Raw genomic sequence first — 18,308 nt, forward strand, 5'->3', positions numbered from 1 at the left:
TCGAACCATTGTGAGCAAGCTTTCTTCTACACTTTCCCAGACTTTGTCAGTCCATGGAGGCAAGTTGTGCATGTCAATCCTCGAGGAGATCGAATATTTGACACCACCAACGAAGCTTGGATTTCAAAAGAGGAGCTAAGCCAAGATAATCTTTCCAAAAATGATACGATTTTTACACATTTTCATCCCCCTACAGCATTAGCACATGACGACTACTATAATGAAGAAGATAACGACATTGATGCAATGGATGATGTAATGAAAGATCTTCCCTTAGAGTTGGACATTGATCCTTCTAGATAGCCTCAATCATTGATTGGTTTCCCAGACACTTTCTCTTGATGCAGACTTGACAAATTGAAGAGCTTCAAGAAGCAATGAAGGACAATGAAGAGATTGAATTGATCATTGATCTCTTCCCAAGTTTGATTGAACCCTAAAGACTAGAGTACTGCAGAAGAGAATGAGCAGTCGGATCAATCAATAAGAATGAACTCTCCTAATTTAAATTTTTTCATTGATCTATTGAAACATTACTAACATCGAGTGGGTTGGGCAGGGAGTCTTGTGGTGATAGCTTTGTATGGCTACTTGGGGTTCGAATCCCCATAGACTTGATTGTGTCTTTTAGAATAGGTCTTCCCAAGCTCTTAAGTATCAAGCAGTCGGTCAAATTTATGATTCTATGATGTTTCAAGTTCTTCAAGTGCTAACTATCTTCAATTTTTATGATGTTTTTGAAGAGTCTATAATGTTCTATGTTCCATTTTCTATTCGTGTGTTATAGCTAATTCTTGCTCGGATGTCCATATTTTTAGTTTATATTACAAATCACATCGCTTGGTACATAGGGATAGTATACAATTGATTTTATCTTGCCTTTTCAGTATTACGTACCATCCATGTTATAGATATTGCATCTAGTTTCATTCCAGTTTCATTTCATTTGGTACTTAGTTTTTGTCACACAAACAAATGTATCACTCAGATGATGGTTGTATAAATTTGGCGTTTCATAGGTCATTTTGGTCTTTTGCAAACACAAACTGTACATTTTTTTTAATTTCATTCTCTCTGTGTGTGTGTGTGTGTGTGTGTGTGTGTGTGTCTAGTTGGGCAATCACAAACTTTTTATTGAGCTCTAGCTTACTTCTTCATTAGATTAGAATAATCAATAGTTATGAAACATTGAAAACAACACGTCGACATATGCTCAAAGTACGTGTAGTCGAGGCATGTAAAGCTCTAGCAGCTATCCTATACGCTGGCAAAACAGGCATCCACCTTTGATGGGCACGATCCGTCCATCCATGTCAATGTTGCACTTGAGGCCATAGCGTTGCACATCCAAAACAGTCCCTAGTGCTCAAAAGTGGGCCCTAGTGAGGCTGTGGTAGAGACACGAGACGTTGATGGAGAGGGTGTCAAGGTTGGAGAAGGTCATGAGGCCATAGAGGTACGTCGTCGGACTTCATCAAGAAGAGACACTATGTGCATGAATTAACAAAAAAGGTAATTAGATATACATTTATGGAACATTATACTTTTATAATTAGAGATTGAACTAATACCGTGTTGCCTATTCTTGCTATGTGAGATTGCCATCTGCGATGGCGGCTGAGTAATTTGTGCCACTACCAGCTAAGGAGCGCCAATTGGATCTAGAAGAGGGGTCTTTCTATTATCACAAGTTCACCACATTTTGGTGTTGAAATGGTACACATATATACACTATAACTATAGCTATAACTACAACTATAACTATTATATATATATATATATATATATATATATATATATATATATATATATATATATATATATATATATACACACACACACACACACATATACATATATACATACTTACATAGAGAGAGATTCAACGTATATGCTTGTCCTGCGTGAAGTTTTTGAGAAGAGCCGTCCTGTGTGCATACGAGTCTCAACGTCTCCTATAGCGGGCCTATGGTAGCCTCCAACTCCTCATCAAGGAGCTGATGGTACTCTATGATGTCCTCTATTATCTGCTCCCTCGGAATGCCGATAGCTCGTAACATGCCCTTGATTGTGAGTGAGTTGTTAGTAGGTAGTGTAGTTGATTATTTTGCATGTTGGTCGTAATTCATTGTCTTTGTTTGCTAGCCTTCTAGTCATTGTGGATAGGCTATTCCATCATGCGTGATCACAAGCCAATGAAGTCTTGGTTCCTTAACCGGGTCAGCTCCGTATGTATTGACATAAATATGCTAGTGTGTAGATAGTTTATGTTGCATCGTCTGTTACCACGACCCACTAACAAATGGTTATATTTTATACATGTGATGTGAGAGTCACGTTACAATACAAGTACAAACAATACTTTTGATTGTTGATGGATTGTCACATAGAATCCTTAGAGACCCACATCAATGTTGAAGAATGTTCATCAATTACAACTATCAAATACCTTCATAAGGTTGTATATAAGGGTTTAAGCACTTTTTTATATCACTCCTTAAGGAGATTTTTCTTGCCAGAGGTTGCTACAGAGTGATGATGAGTGGAGTGCATGCTTTCAATAATGCTCCATTACAACAAAATGGTGCTCAAATGGGTAGGTGTGCATTTCGTGCTTTGTGATCCCTAATATCTTGGCCAACTTTGGGATAAGTTTATTACAAATCTTTTAAAATATATGTGTCTATCGCATGAACATAGCTAGGGTGAACTTGTGTAAAGTCCTTAGCATGGTTACATATAAAGGGTAATTTTTAACATTAGCAATATGGTTACACATAAAGGCCTTAGCAAGGTTACATATAAAGGGTACATTATGGAAATAATTTTAATGTGGTTTTGAAGGTATACTAATATGCAATCTTAATGAGTATAAAAAAAAGGTTATGACACAATAGTGAATGCAAATTATAATTGTATGGATGGCCTCAATGGATTTGAAAAACTTATCTTTACACTGCTTTGCTTTTTTCCTAGCAATTTTATTGCTTTGGTGTGTGCATCTTCAAGTATAGCATGTTACTTCTCTCCAAAGGCTATACAACTCACTTACAATGAGTGTATTGTATACATTCCCTCTTCTAGTTTACACCTATAGGAGTCACATCTGCATCAACTATTTTCTCCCAAATCCAAAGCACTTATCAAAGATGATACAAGTGTAATTTGGCACTCTCGCTTGGGTCGTTCCCTCATTGCTATTTTGCAGCATCTTGCTTCCACAAATACGGTCATCGGCTTTCCCACACTTTGCAAGTCTCGTCATGTTTGCTCTTCATGTGTAAAAGGAAAACAACCCTAGAATTTATTCCCGAAGGAGGCTACCTTTTGTGCTTCTCGTATTTTGGAGTTTTTTCATGCTGAACTTGCAAGTCCTATGAGGTTGATTCACCTGGTGGATCACAGTATTGCTTGCTACTTGTGGATGACTTCTTGAGAAATATTTGGGTATATTTTTTTGTTAAGAAGGTTAATGCTCTCCCTTTTAAAGTTGGATAAGTCAAGTTGAGAAACATTCTAACTCAAAGGTCTCTATGCTAAGAACTGACAATGCAAGTGAATTTATACCATTTGATTCTTTTCTCTCTTCTAAGGGCATTCAAAGGCAAACGTCTCTCCCTTAAACCCCTCAATAATATGGTGCTATGGAGAGGAAGAACATGAGAGTAAAGGAGCTAGCATGCACTCTCTTGCATCATGCATGCCTCTCTCCCTCCTCATTTTGGGGTGAAGCTATGGCTACATCAATATATCTTTTCAACCAAAGTGGTGGACAACATCACTTCAAAGGAGGAATTTGCAGGTCATAAACCTACTCTCACATCTTCATGTTTCTGGTTGTGTTGCTGATGTTCATATTCTATCAAAGAAGAGGAGGATTTTTGGATGCTAAATCCAAAGCTATGATCTTCTGTGGTTATGCTCTCAATCCAAGGGATTCCGGTTTTGGGATCCTTCTTTGGAGAATGTTGTTCTCCCTCTTGATGCTCGATTTTATGATACTATATTTGGTCTCGACTCTACTAGAGCTTCTTCATCCCATGTTGGTATGAATCCATTCCCACATGTTGAGATGGTTCAGCCTCTCCTACAACCTCCCACTACCATGACCCCTCCTATCCTTATAATCAGTTCCTCTTCACCCTCTTCATCATCGACATCCTCTCCCTCTACAATGGCTAGTCCCACCACACACATCCCATACCCTCTGTGCAAGTTGATATTGGTGGTTCTTCTACTTCCATATCCTCTATCACACATGTGAAACCCAAGGACCTAAATGGGTTCACATTCTAATTCAAGATTCCGATCTCTTAGATTTTAGCATTCTTGAGTAGGTTTATATGCTTGTAGTCACATCTTTGAAACTTAGGTTAGTGAAATTCTGATCTCTTAGGTTTTAGCATTCTTGAGTAGGTTTATATGCTTGTAGTCACATCTTTGAACCTTAGGTTAGTGAGATTTATTGCAAAAAATCTAGATTAAAGGTTTTTTTATCAGTTGAACCACTCACCATTTACGAAGTCAAGAAGGACCACGATTCATTTTGAATGATTTACTGGGAGATTTATTGCAAAAAATCTAGATTACTGGTTTTTTTAAATTGAACCACTCATCATTTACAAAGTCAAGACGGACCCCGAATAAACTTTGACAAAACCTTAAGAGTTCATAGCCTTAAGCTCAAAACATTAGGAATTCGAAGGCAGATAGAGTGGTGTTGCCGATTGTTAGTCTCTCTTGCTTCCTCTCCCCCCCCCCCCCCCCCAACAACATATGGTAGATATTGGAAAATAAATGAGGGTGGGGGCTACTACTATTATATACACTTATGCACTCCCTATTAAAAAAAATAAAAATCATATACTCACCTGATACCAGTTGTCATGCTCCTCTCAGTCTCATTCAATGAGTTGTATGAGCATCTCTATAGATATAAAGTTCTTGCTCTTGGGTCATTCTCTCTCATTATCTCCATACCTTCAGATGCTCATCGGCCATTGGTTCACATCTATGCATATATGGTAAGAAGTACATGATTATTTAGAACGATTAATTTAAAGTTTGAAAATAAAGTTCTTATGTAGATCCACCTTCTTTGGGAGGTCCACTATCTGCCTATGAGATAGTGTACCTCATCGAGGACATTGAGGTTGTCAAGTGAGTGATATCAACAATGTACCATTAGTTTTGATATCTAATTTTGTTGCTAAAGTTAATGTTCTTGAATTTTTAAATTACACAAGCCTATTCCTGGATCATTTTTGCTCTTCAACCATTGGGTCACATCTATACATCTATGGTAAGAAGTACCTAGTTTTATAATGATTAATATAAAGTTTGAAAATAAAGAAAAAAAAGTTTTCATGTAGATCCATGTTCTTTTGGGAGATCCATTATCTGCATATGAGATAGTGTACCTCATCGAGGACATCGGAGGTTGTTAGGTGAGTGATATCAACAATGTACTATTAGTTTGGATATCTAATTGTGTTGCTAAGTTGATGTTCTTGAAATTTTGAATTTCAAAGATGCCTGTTCGTGGATCATTTTTGATCTCCTTTTCCCCTGGTTGGATCAACCTACAATTGACGCACCCTTTCTAATGTGGTTTCTCATGGCCGCTGAAGAGATCAACAATATTCATGGTTATTGTTGGTGCCTCCTTTTATCGTTAACCACTACATCAACCTTGGATATGTTGGGGTATAGGCGCCTATGCCTTGCCTGGCCGCCCAGAGTCTGGGCGCCCATTGACTTGTATACCTTATACATAGCATAAGTGTATAGGGGGCTGCTCACTCTTTGATTCTCCCCACCCATATCTGTGTGTTGTGTGTCTCCTTCTCTCTCTCACTCTCCGTCTGTGGTGCTCTCCGATCCCCTTCAATTGGTATCAGAGCGACAGGTTTGAGAGCGTAGATGGACGGCTTCGCGATGAACTCGTCGGCTATGGCGGAGAGGTCACAGATTTGAGCAAAGAAATAGAGCAGGCTTGTGGACAGCCATATAGAGGCTTGCAAGAGAGCTCTTGGGAGCTTCCTAGTGCTCACAGATCAGTCCACAGTTCCTCTACAGATCACCAACCCACTGTGTACAGCATCTTCCCTCTTCTCGGCAAGCTTTGCAACGGCTACATCGGTGACAGATTGGAGCTTGGAGCTTCCATAGACATGGAAGCATTGTGAAATTGATACATTCAGCTCACGCATCGAGGTGGGAAGTGAATTTGAGCCTTTCTATGAGCTCAAAGAAGCACAGAAGAAAGTCGTTCAGTTTTTGGTAGTTTGACAGCAGTCTACTGTTTTGCTCATAACTTGAGCTACAAAGCTCCGATTCCAAAACTTTTTGGTTCAAAACGGAGCTGGATTCAAGCTCTATGACTTTGTAGAAGGAATTGTTTTCTGATTCGGAGTGCAGGTGGGTCTGAAATTAAAAACACAGAGACTATTTTTCAGGACAGTTTTGAGCTCTGTTGTTTTCTTTGCTGCAGACAACTTACCCGTGCACACTGCAGGTAGCAGGCACATATGAGGTGTTACAAGATCGGGTTTGACTCCCAGGTATAGGTTGAGTCTAGTACTCCCACAGGTGCTGCCAGTTGCAGTTGAGTGGTTCTTCTGCAGTGTTGTGGCTTGCATACATGGTCTTTGAGCGGGTAATGCTCTATGTATGCTTATGTGGTGAGCAGTAGATCTTATGAGCAAGTGCAGAGGTTGGTTGTGGATGACATGTATGGTCACCTATGGTACTCTTTGTGAGCATTTGTTGGACACAAGTTTGCAGAGCTTATGCATGTATGTTGAGTGTAGTTTGATGCGCATTGATTGCTCATTGTATTGAGCTTGCAAGACAATGGTTATTTTGTGTTGATAGCCATTGTGCGTCGAAACTCTGGCAAAATTTTCCCAGGAGTTTTATGCGCATCATTTATGCAATCTAGGTAGAGATTGCGGGTTGCACTCAGCATTTGCGTACGGTGTTCTCTGCAGGTGGGAGATTTGTGCATGTGTATGCATCAATACCGCACAATGTGAGCTTGGTGATTAGCTCATGGTTTGACAGGCGTACAGTTATCTTGGCACACTCACAGGAGTGAATATTGTAATGTATGCTTGTGTGGCTACGAGCTAGGTAGCCGGATTCGAGTCATATTGACTTGTGATTTTGTGCAAGGTTTTGCACGGTTATTGGTGCAATTTTGCATTAGGTTTTGAGCCATATTTGCAGACTTTTGTTGATGCGATTCGAGCCAGTTTAGGGCTGATTTGGTTGACATTTGCTACTCATTGTTGGTTGCTCTTTTGCGAGCATTATGGCTGATTTTTCATTTGAATTCCAGCGTTATGGCCTAACACAGTTTGATGGTGCAGATTTTGTTGCTTGGAAGGAGCATATGCTTGTTGCATTGGCGGATTTGGGGCAGGATAAACCCTTGCATGGTTTATCAGCGAAGCCCAAGTCTATGCGTGGTGATGATTGGCAGGATCTTGACGAGTTAGCCATGTCTACGATTCATTTGCATCTGGTTGAGTCTGTTTACTGGCAGGTCTCGAGGGAGACTACAAATCATGCTTTATGGCAGAGTTTACATGCTATATACGCGACATCCATGTCTGCAGGGGAGTCTAGTCCCACTTCTATGTCCATGGGAGAGATTGGTCCCACACGCAAGTCTCGACGGCATAGAGACTTACATGTTGGCATTGTGGACATAGAGGGCACATTAGGCGTCGATGTTTCACGCGTTTGAGACAACGGAGGCGACAGATACGTGATGCAGATTTGGGCATGACAAATGCTAGTGAGATCAGTACGGTGGTTACTGAGTATGCTTGTGACGGTGATGTCACATTCACATCTAGCTTGTCTTCAGACGATCTTATGTCTACGGATTGCATATCGGATTGCACATTGTCTTCACATTGGTTACTAGATTCAGATGCTACTTTCCATGTCACGTCGCATCGTGAGTGGTTTAGCACGTTTTCTAGTGGGAGACTTGGTTTTGTGCACATGGTTGATGGTGTTGTGTATGACATTGAGGGTGCACGAGACGTATGTTTGTCCTTGCCCAGTGACATGAGATTTACCCCGCGTCATGTGCGTTATGTGCCAGATCTGAGACGGGATTTGATCTCAGTCAGACAGTTGCGAGATAGTGGATGTCGGGTATCGCTGCTTGAGCGATCTTTTGTATTGCATTTGGGTTCGTTGGTGATTGCGAGAGGTGCTAGAGTTGGCACATGGTACCCATTGCACGTAGTACTGGTGCGAGATGGTCGAGTCTCAATCTTGTTACAGCCATGCAGAGAGCGAGAGACCCGGACACTCTCTTTTGCTCATGGGTTGCAGGGTGCTTTGCATGGAGTGCAGAGTAGTGAGCTCGTTGTGCACACAGTTGGGGCACGACTTGAGCAATCACACAGAGAGGTGACAGAGTCAGACATGCATGCTTTGCTAGTGACTGAGCAAAGCAGAGAGTCAGTTGTGCGAGATACTTCTATGCAGGATAGACAGGTAGAGCGGTCTTGCTCTAGTGAGTCACGATAGGAGGACGTTGTGCAAGAGTCTATACATAAGGAGTTAGAGCATGAGAGCTCTAGTGAGTCACAACAGATTGATTGGTCATGTTTGCAGTGGATGATTGTAGAGGAGGCTGAGATGTCAGCGATTATGCAGTCATTCCTTTCTATGCTCGACAGTGAGCATGGGGATATAGTTGTGCAGGATATGTCTTCCAGCAGACACCTAGAGCAGTTGGTTTGCTGTGAGGTTGCACGATAGGTTGATGCGTCTTTTGTGGACAGTTAGGAGATGCATGTGGCTGACACGCCTTGTCAGTCAGAGATGCCTATTGCCAGGGATATATATGTTGATGCATGCTCCGTAGAGCTAGCAGGGCCCGCTAGCATTGCATCGGCATTCGGTGGTCTCATGTATGAGATGCTAATCTTGAGACCGGATATCGCAGCTGCAGTTGGAGCATTTGCAGTTGGGGTTGTCAGTCATTTGTTGACTGATGATGGCATAGTGCACGAGGGAGATATGCAGGTATTGCGTACATACTTGCAGTATGTGTGCGGTACGTCTGGTGGTGTATGGACTTACACGGGAGCAGGACAGCCGGATGCACACGATCACAGCCAGCCAATGGGCATCGGTTGAGAGCGATTTTCTCTCGCCTTTTGTAGTCTTTAGACTAGGTTCCCTTGCTTAAAGGCACAGTCGCCTTTAAGTGGGAGGTTGTTGGGGTATAGGTGCCTGTGCCTTGCCTGGCTGCCCAGAGTCTGGGCGCCCACTGACTTGTATACCTTATGCATAGCATAAGTGTATAGGGGGTTGCTCACTCTTTGAATCTCCCCACCTATATCTGTGTGTTGTGTGTCTCCTTCTCTCTCTCACTCTCCGTCTGTGGTGCTCTCTGATCCCCTTCAGGATAAGCTACATCCTTTTCTATTGGTGTTTGTAGTTGAGACCAATGACAAATGCAATGACAGCTGCCATGGTTGCTACCTTACTTTGATTATGAGAGCCCACCACGAGTGCTCAATATTAGGTAGGATTCACACAAGGGCTCCGACAAGGTCAACCTTCTTTGTCATGTAAAAGAAACGATGCTAAGGAAGTCCTAACTCTGCCGATTTTGGCAAAGTTGTGCTAACACTACCACCCTCTCTCCTCTATTTCGCCTTCTCTCTCTTGCTTCGATTGTAGCTTTAGAGATTTCATGAGTAATAGACAAAACTGCTTTCATCACTCAAAACACTGCCACAACATCTTGCGAATGCACTCTTAGAGAGACCTATCTAGTGCCTTACACACTTCCCAAGATGTCATTCTGAACTGAAAGCTCTCAATGATTGGTTGCGCCTTTGAGTATAAACATTGAAGACCACAAGAGAATTAAGGAGTGTCAACGTTGAAGACATAGATATATAGCAAGAGTCGTGGACCATGAGCATCGCATCCAGTGTGGTAGAATCTCATCCGACGTGGAAGCAAACTGTTGCTCAAAGGCTTTTTAATTATTTTGGGTAAGCATTCGATTTTTCACAATGTTCCTTTTTGGGAGAATTACCAAAATACTTCTCTTTTTGTGAAAATTTCCAAAATACCCCTCAAATTTCAAAAAAATCCCAAAGTACCCCCAATATTTTGTCATAAATTCCCAAAATGCCCTTCAAAATTTCCAAAAATTCCCAAAATACCCTTGGCTATGAAATTAAGTATATCTAAAGTCTAAAAAAAATGCAGCTTTTTATAAGAAGACTACAAAATGCTAAAACTACAATTTGAGTTGGTTATGTAGGCTGGAGGTTAATTCCTTCAAGACATAATTGTCTTTTTTTGCTATAATTTGTGTCAAATTACATGCTAAGCACACAAATACGGATCTCAATTGTAAAAAAGGAATAAAGATTATAAAATCTTGAACAATCCAACCAAAATAGATACAAATATGGATCTCAATTGTAAAGGAATAAAGATTATAAAATCTTGAACAATTCACAAAATAGATACAAATGATATTTTGGAAATTTTTGAAATTTGAGGGGTGTTTTGGGAATCTCCACAAATTAGAGGGGTATTTTGGTAATTTTTGAAATTTGAGGGGTATCTTAATTGTCAAAAAGGATTAAAGATTAGAAAATCTAGAACAATCCAACCAAGATAGGTACAATGCTATGGGAATTTTTGAAATTTGAGGGGTAATTTGGGAATTAGAGGTAATTTTCCCTTCTTTTCTGTCCACGTGGACTTCATCCATATCTTACACGTGTCTTGTTGTAAGTAAAATTTGAAAAAATGGGACTCAGGAGGCACTAATCCGAATTTAGATTAGAGGCTTTCCTCCACAGTGCTTCGAATGATCGAACCGATCACGATCGCTCTGTCGCTATTTTGAAGTTCAAAAGCAACGGGCATAGACGAAGCTTTCTACAGAGTGAGCCATGGCGTTTCTCTCGGCTTCCTTAGCCAGCGATGTAAGCTTCTTTTGATCTTGGTTGAGAGAGAGAGAGAGGGAGAGAGGGAGAGAGAGAGGTGCGTTAGAGCAGAGAGGTGTGAAATAAAAAACGTAAACGTCGCGTTTTGGTCGCTGTTGTGACTAGTTTGAAAAAAGGAGAAGAAACCGGTTCCTCTTCCATCAGACATACCCATGGACCTGACTGCAATCTTTTACAAGACGATGCCTTGCCTGAATTTGACATTTGCATCGTGCAACTAGCAACGAGTTGCATTATGTGATGTATTTCATTCGTTAATTAAACACGCTAGGTCGTTCGCACAGCTGAAAGTATGTAAACAGCAGTGAGCATAAAAAGAACCAGCCTAGTCAAACACATGTATCAAACAGTAAGTCATGTGCTACTAGTTACCAAGAGAAGTGGCTTACTTTCTTGATTACAGAGTGCCGACCCTTCGTGTATTGGTGCCCTGCCCTCAGGATTGTCCTTGTATCTCCAACAGATACAAGCCTAGACATCACTGGTTTAAATGATCCATGAAATTTGGGATTCGCTTGGAAGAGGCAGTGGGAGTATCCTCAAATCTCACAATCATTGGAACATTGACATATATATTGCTCCTCGATCTCTAGTGCCAGGTGACACATCCAACTCTTACATTACGTTGGAGTTGGGCCAGTTGCTTTTGAGTTTGCAAGCTTTTCACGTAAATTGCTTTTGAATTTGTAACAAGGCCAAGGGCATATAAATTTGAACCCAAGGCCACTTCTCCCCTTAGTTAGCTGACGAGCTCGTGAGCAGAGAGGGCTCACGGGAGTTGTAACTTTGCTCAAGCATTAATATAAAAATAAATACCGAAAGGGCGCCGGATTTTGGGGCCAATACCTCTGGGCACGGAACTATGCCGGGCCGTGTCGACTCTATTGAACCGTGATTAAGTTTTGTGAAGCATTTTAAGTGATTCTCTTGTGTGTCGTGTGAGATTTCCGAATTGGGGTGCCCAAGTCTATTACAGTAGTATCAGATTTTCCTTCCATTGGGAAATTCAATCCTTTTATTGAACCACGTGATTCAAACAACGAATCCCACAAGAATCATACGAACCCACCCGACAATTCCGAATTGGGGGAAAGTACGAGAAATTTAAATGGGCAATCGGAACAAGAGTACGAGCCTCCACAGTCTACGGAGTATGAACGAATGGAGATGCCACGTCACCAGCAGGTTGATGCTTGTGTGCTTGTGCCAAGCAGATGCTCCAGTATTTTGAGGGATCCCCAGTATGCGAAATTTTTGACCTGGTACCCGATTGATGAGACGCATTCTCGATGGTGTACGACCATCGATTCACCATTAAAGTCCGCATTGAAGAAACTACCTGTCCCGCAGATGTACTATGAACTTGATGATGTGATCGAACAATGAATCAACCAAATATTGAAGACCACGAAGCCTCCAAAGAGATGCAGCAAGGGAACAAATTATCCTGGTTATTTGGATCGAGGGTCTTCGTTTTCAAATGAACAAAAAGCTAAGAAGCGTGTACGCTTCAAGGGAGTGTCCAGCGTGTACGCTTCAAGGGAGTGTCCATGTCAGGTGCAGCGGAATTAAAATGGTGAAGATCTAGTTTAACACTTCCACAAAATCCTTTCCTTCTTTCCTTGTGTTAGTGAATACTTTTGTACTTCAATGAATGTTTCTTTTATGTTCCCCTGAAGAGAGGGGTTGTCACAAAGTGATGACGTGACTATCGAGAGCAGAAACCCTAATTTGCAGAAACCCTAATTTCTGAAAACCCTAACCCTAACTGCTGGCAAAAACCCTAAATTGGCTCAAACCCTAATTTCTGGCGGCTGAAATGCCACGTGGCAGCAGTACGGTTTTTCCGAAAATTGCGACTGAAATTGTGCTGAAAAAACAGCCAGCTGAGCGACGCAAATTACTAGCTTTTCTCTACGCTGGGCCAAGAGAGAAAAATTGATTGCTTTAATTTTTACTTTCTTGAGAGAGAGAGAGAGAGAGAGAGAGAGAGAGAGAGAGAGAGAGAGAGAGAGAGAGAGAGAGAGAATTTTGCTTTTGAACTGGAATCTTTTGGGGCTCTGCTTTTGGGCATCCCTTGTAATCTTCAAATAAGCGGATTAGGGCTCACTCTGCAGAGCATCTGGACGCAGAGTCTGAGAGTGAAACCCTAACCGCTCTCTTGTACTTTGACATTGGTTAATACATAAAGAAATACCGAAAGGGGCGTCAGTCTTTGGGGCCAATATCTCTAGGCACGGAACTTTGCCGGGCCAGTGCAAGTCTATTGTAATCTGTGAATTGTTTTGAAGTGGTTAGTTGGTGTTGTCGTGATTGATTCTTGACTTGGAGTGTCCAAGTTTGTTACAGCGGTATCAGAGCACGACCGATTTCTCTTCTATGGGAAATCCGATTCCCAATTATTTTTTCCGCGGCACCTATGGCTTCACGCAAGGATCAGTCAACTCCCTTTGCATATGGAGATGCAGGCAGGGATCACAATGAAGATTCCGGCAGAGAGTATGGCCCGTCTCGGCCTACTCAGGCGGAGCAATGAGAGATGAAGCGTCATGAATTGATCAGTGATGCAACAAAGATGATGCTCAGTTTTGCGAAGGATCCGAAATTGGCAAAATATACGAGCGAGACTTCTTTTCAGGAAGTGCATGCGCAGTGGCAGAAAACCACTACACCACCCCCGAAACCCGCTCTTAAGAAACCTTCTGATCACAAGCAATATTCAGAGAAGGAATTAGAAGAGGTGGTTGATGCACGGATTGCTCAGCTTTTTGACGCTCAAAAGAAAGCCAAAAAGCACGGCAAGAAGCAGAAGAAAGGCACTGACTTACCGGGTTATTTGGGTTGTCAGTCGACATTTGACAAAGCAAAGAAACAGAAGAAGCGTGTTCACTTTGAAGGAGTACCTAGTTCTTCTTCTTCTTCTTCTTTTGACAGTTCTTCTAGCTCTTCAAATTCGAGCAAAGAAGACAGAAAAGGCAAAAAGCGAAGCAAGAAACAACGCTTCGGAAAGGGCAAGAAAAAGGCAAAGAAGTTCAAATCTCGCCCAGTGACTGACAGTTCTACTGAGGACTCGTCTACAGACAGTTCGGACTCCGATGACGGAAACTTTTATGCGAACAAGAAGAATTTTTATAAAGCCAACCAATACGACTTTCTGGAAGATAAAAGCAAGAAAGTCCGAGAGTTTAAGGAAGGTTGACACTACGATCAGATTTGACACTTTTTCAGGATATTCAGATGCTTTGAAGGCTTTGTCTTTTATACAACAGTTTGACATTGCTTTTGTAGGAGGACGCTACTTAGAGCACTCCAAGATTCGGAGAGCTGCCTCTTACTCTAAGGGGAATGCTCGAACTTGGTGGTCCACGCTTCTTTTAAACAAGACTGTGCTAGTTAAATGGTTGAAATTTAAGAAGCTTGACGCAACGCAAGAGTATGAACGCGATATACGAGCTGCTTGGAACCATCTTCGGATGACCAAGAAAGATACAATAAATGCTTACTGTGAAAGATTCTCGAGCTCTTTTCTAACTGCTTGGAGCAGAAGTCAGCTTCTATTCAGGAGTTGATGAGTCATGCGAAGCGGGGCTTTGCCATTCACTCTGGCAGTCTGACCTACCCCACAGATGAGGCCATGACACAACGAGCCGAACAGAATAAAAGTAGAAAGAGAAAGAGCAACCCAGAGAAAAAGGATGCACGACCCAAGCTTACTTTGTCCCAGAATGTGCATCTCCGATAAGAAAAATTCACTCTTCTTGGCATTGATCACCAACTTGTGATCTCGCAATGCCTGAAAGACATGTAGCAGATGTTGTTTATGTTCTGCCTCATCCTTGGAGAAGACTATAATGTCATCAAAGAAGGTGCCAACAAAAGATCTATACACTCTGAAATTCCTGTCCTGCATTCGGTTAAAAGTCACTGGAGCATTGGTAAGGCCAAAAGGCATCATCGAAAATTCATTCAAACCGAAGCTCGTCCGAAAAGCTATCTTGTAGACATCTCCCGGCGTGATTCGGATCTTATGATATCCGCTTTTCAAATCGATCCTACTGAAACTAGAGGATCCCTGTAATCTGTCAAGAATATCATCATCTGTCAAGAATATCATTGATCCTCGGAATCGGAAATCTGGTTTTGAAGGTGTAATCAATGCTCATTCTCCAAGATCCGTCTTTCTTTAAAACCAACAATATCGGAGAGTAGTAGGATGAAGTACTCGGCTGGATAAGACCCTTTTTCAAGAGGTCTTTCACTTGGTTCATAATCTCTTCATTCTGGGCTCGGCTCACACTGTAAGGTGGCGGGTTTGGTGGTGTGCTTCAGGTATCATATTAATAGTATGATCCTCAGGATGAGATGGTGGCAACTCGCCTGGCAGGCCCTTAGAAAAGCAATCGGAATGAGTGTGGAGAAAATCGTGGCATTCTTTATCAAGGTCAAAACATATTCGACCTTCAATCATCATTCAGTTCTCTCCAGAAAAGCGAGTAAAGAAACTAAATTTAATCAAGTACATTCTCTTTGCCCTTCATTTGTCAAAGTCGCTTTCTCAGCCCGATAGTCAACCATGGCGTTGTTCTTGTGGTACCATGGGATTTTGAGGGGGACGTCACAACCTCCCAAGGGCATTACGTAGAAGTCCTTCTGCCCTAAACACCCCTGACATTACAAACAAACTTTGCCAATGATCGGTGTAATGGCAACATCCCGTTCGGGTGCCGCTAGAACTCCCTCCACCTGTGGCCTTAGCCTGTCGGGCGTAATTCCAAATCGAGCCGCCAATTCAAGTGAAAAGAAGTTGGCCTTGGCTCCTCCATAAAAAAAATTGAGGGCTTCCTGATCGTTCACTTTGCCATAAGTGCGGCAAAGTTTTGTACTTCCGTTCATCTGATTCGGTTCGGGCCCCACGCAATGTGGTACCAATTCTGCTAAATTGCCTTTTCTACCACGTTCCTCTGCTGCTCTAGAACTCTCTGGCCTGTCTTCAATCAGTTCTTGCTATGCCTTTTAGGGGCACTTTGCGGAGATGTGTCCGAATTCCCCGCAACCAAAACACTTCCCCTCTTTGAGATAGATAGCCGTTTCTCTAAGAGTCTGTCGGGGACGTGTATCTTTCTTTTCTTTGTCTTGGGAACTCTTTCTCTTTCTACTTTCATTGTGAGAGGTCTGTTGGGTTCTCTGAGTCAAGATCTCATCAGTGGGGTAAGTCAGATTTCTTGAATGTACCGCAAGACCCCGTTTTGCATGACCCATCAATTCTTGAACAGAATTTGAATTTTGTGCCAAGCAGTAGTCTTGGATCCTTGTAGGAAGTCCGGAGCAAAACCGCTCAATCTGTACCTTAAACGAGACCTTTTTAAATGAAGAGGTTGGTAGAAAAGAGTTCCAAAATCTCTCGCAATAAGCGTCCAGAGAATCTCCCTTGGTCATCTGAAGATGATTCCAAGCGGTTCGTATATCTCGTTTGTACTCCCGAGACAGGCAAGAAGAAAATAAAGAGCCTTTTGAATTTCAACCATTGAACTGGAGCTTCCTTCCTCAGAAGAAGAGTGGACCACCATGTTCGAGCATTTCCCTTGAAGAAAGAGGTAGCCCTCCGAATCTGGGAGTGCTTTGATTAATGCCCTTCAGAGAAAACTATGTCAAACTGCTGAATGAAGACCAAAGCCCTTCGAGCATCTCGGAACCCAAAAAAGGATTCAAACTTAGTCCAGTGTTCGCCTTCTTTGAATTCTTTTATTTTCTTGCTCTTGTCTTCGAGGAAGTCATATTTGTTGGCTCTGTAGAAGTGCTTCTTTCCAAGAGTGCTTGTCCATGTCTTTTTGCGAGTACAGGTTCCGATTTTCTGCACTCGTCTGTCTTTTCGGCTTTCCTCCCTACCTGAGAGGAGAAGCGATGGCCACATGCTTTCTCGAGTAAATCTTATCAATTGGGTAATTCTTCATGTGTTTCGCCAATCTCGGGTCCCAGGAGTACTTAATCAATTTGTTCACACATATACCAATTTGCAGTTGATGTTTGTACTCCTTTCTGGCAAACTTGTCCGAATTTTTTTGTTTGCCCAAATCTTCATTCTCTTCTGCAGTTCCTGTGTTGGATTTTCAACTTCCCACTGAGAGGTGTCATCTCTGTCAGATTCTTCACGAGAACCCATGTCTAATAGGGGATTCTTTATGGCTTTATGCCCTGTAAGACAGAGTGATGAAGACGGGAGCGCGCCCGATGCGCGATGTTTTAAGGACGGGTGTGGCTAATAAGTCCGGGGTCCGGACACAGATTCTTTCCCAAAAGCTGTGCGCGCTGCAAAAAGGATTGGATCCTCCGTAGAAGAAGAATCTTTCTGTGCTTTGATACCATTGTAACAAACTTGGACACCCCAAGTCAAGATTCTATCGCAACACAGCAGAGATTCACTTCAAAAAACAATTCACAATTCACAATTAGGTCGACACGGCCCGACGTAGTTCCGTGCCAAGAGGTATTGGCCCCAAAGACTGGCGCCCCTTTCGGTATTTCTTTTTTGTATTAATCTGTGTTCAAAGTACAAGAGATTGGGTAGGTGCTCACTGTCACAATACAGGCACCACGTGCCAATAGAAAAGAACAGACTGAACAGACTTTTAGCACTTCAATAACAATTGGATTGAGAGAGAGAGAGACGACACACAACACGGAGTGCGGAATTCTACCGTAGAGAGTATTGGCCCCAAACCTTGGCGCCCCTTTCGCTATTTCTTTATATTGCATCAACACAATACAAGCCAGTACTCCAGATTCTGCAACCTTCTCCAGGAAGCATGCCAGAGAATGAGCCCTTAGCACATATTTAAAAAGGCCCTAGGCCCCAAAGGCAGTTTAAAAAGGCCCTAGGCCCCAAAGGCAGTTTACAGTGAAAAGCCTCCAAATTCAAAAGCATCTGGTGCAAAAGCAATGCCAAAAAGTTGCCAGCGTAAATCACGGAATTTTCGTACAGCAGTCAACGCAAAACGCGGAAATCCGTACAGCCTGCCACGTCATCATGTCAACGCAATTTCCGGAATTTTCGTACAACTGCCACGTCATCAGCTTTGCGTGAGTATGTGTGTGAGTCCTACTTTATTTTAATCCCTTTATGTCACTTGGGGCCCCATCGGACGGGATCCCCATAAGTTAAAGGTACATGGGATGCCCAAAAGCAGAGCCCCAAAAGAATCACCTTAAAAGCTTTCAATTTAAAAGCAACTGTCCCAAAAGCTGCCCAAAAATCAGCCAGCGGATTTTCAGGAAATCCGTATGCAATGCCAGGTCAGCAGC

The 18,308-nt window shown here is 42.2% G+C and overlaps 1 protein-coding gene across 2 annotated transcripts in view; it reads left to right on the forward strand.

Annotated features, from left to right (window-relative positions):
• The first annotated feature begins 10,828 nt into the window (after window positions 1-10,828).
• HVA22K (HVA22-like protein K) overlaps window positions 10,829-18,308 on the forward strand; it is a 120,248-nt gene continuing 112,768 nt past the window's right edge. The window contains exon 1 of one of the 2 annotated variants that reach the window (XM_086491030.1): window positions 10,829-10,988. In XM_086491030.1, the coding sequence (XP_086347156.1) occupies window positions 10,956-10,988 (33 nt within the window). In that variant the 5' untranslated portion in view covers window positions 10,829-10,955. The remainder of the gene's footprint in view (window positions 10,989-18,308) is intronic. The other variant, XM_086491029.1, reaches the window with a different exon arrangement.

The sequence above is a fragment of the Adiantum capillus-veneris genome, chromosome 19, assembly GCF_014529385.1.
Source record: "Adiantum capillus-veneris isolate H3 chromosome 19, ASM1452938v2, whole genome shotgun sequence".
In the NCBI taxonomy this organism is placed as follows: Eukaryota; Viridiplantae; Streptophyta; class Polypodiopsida; order Polypodiales; family Pteridaceae; genus Adiantum; species Adiantum capillus-veneris.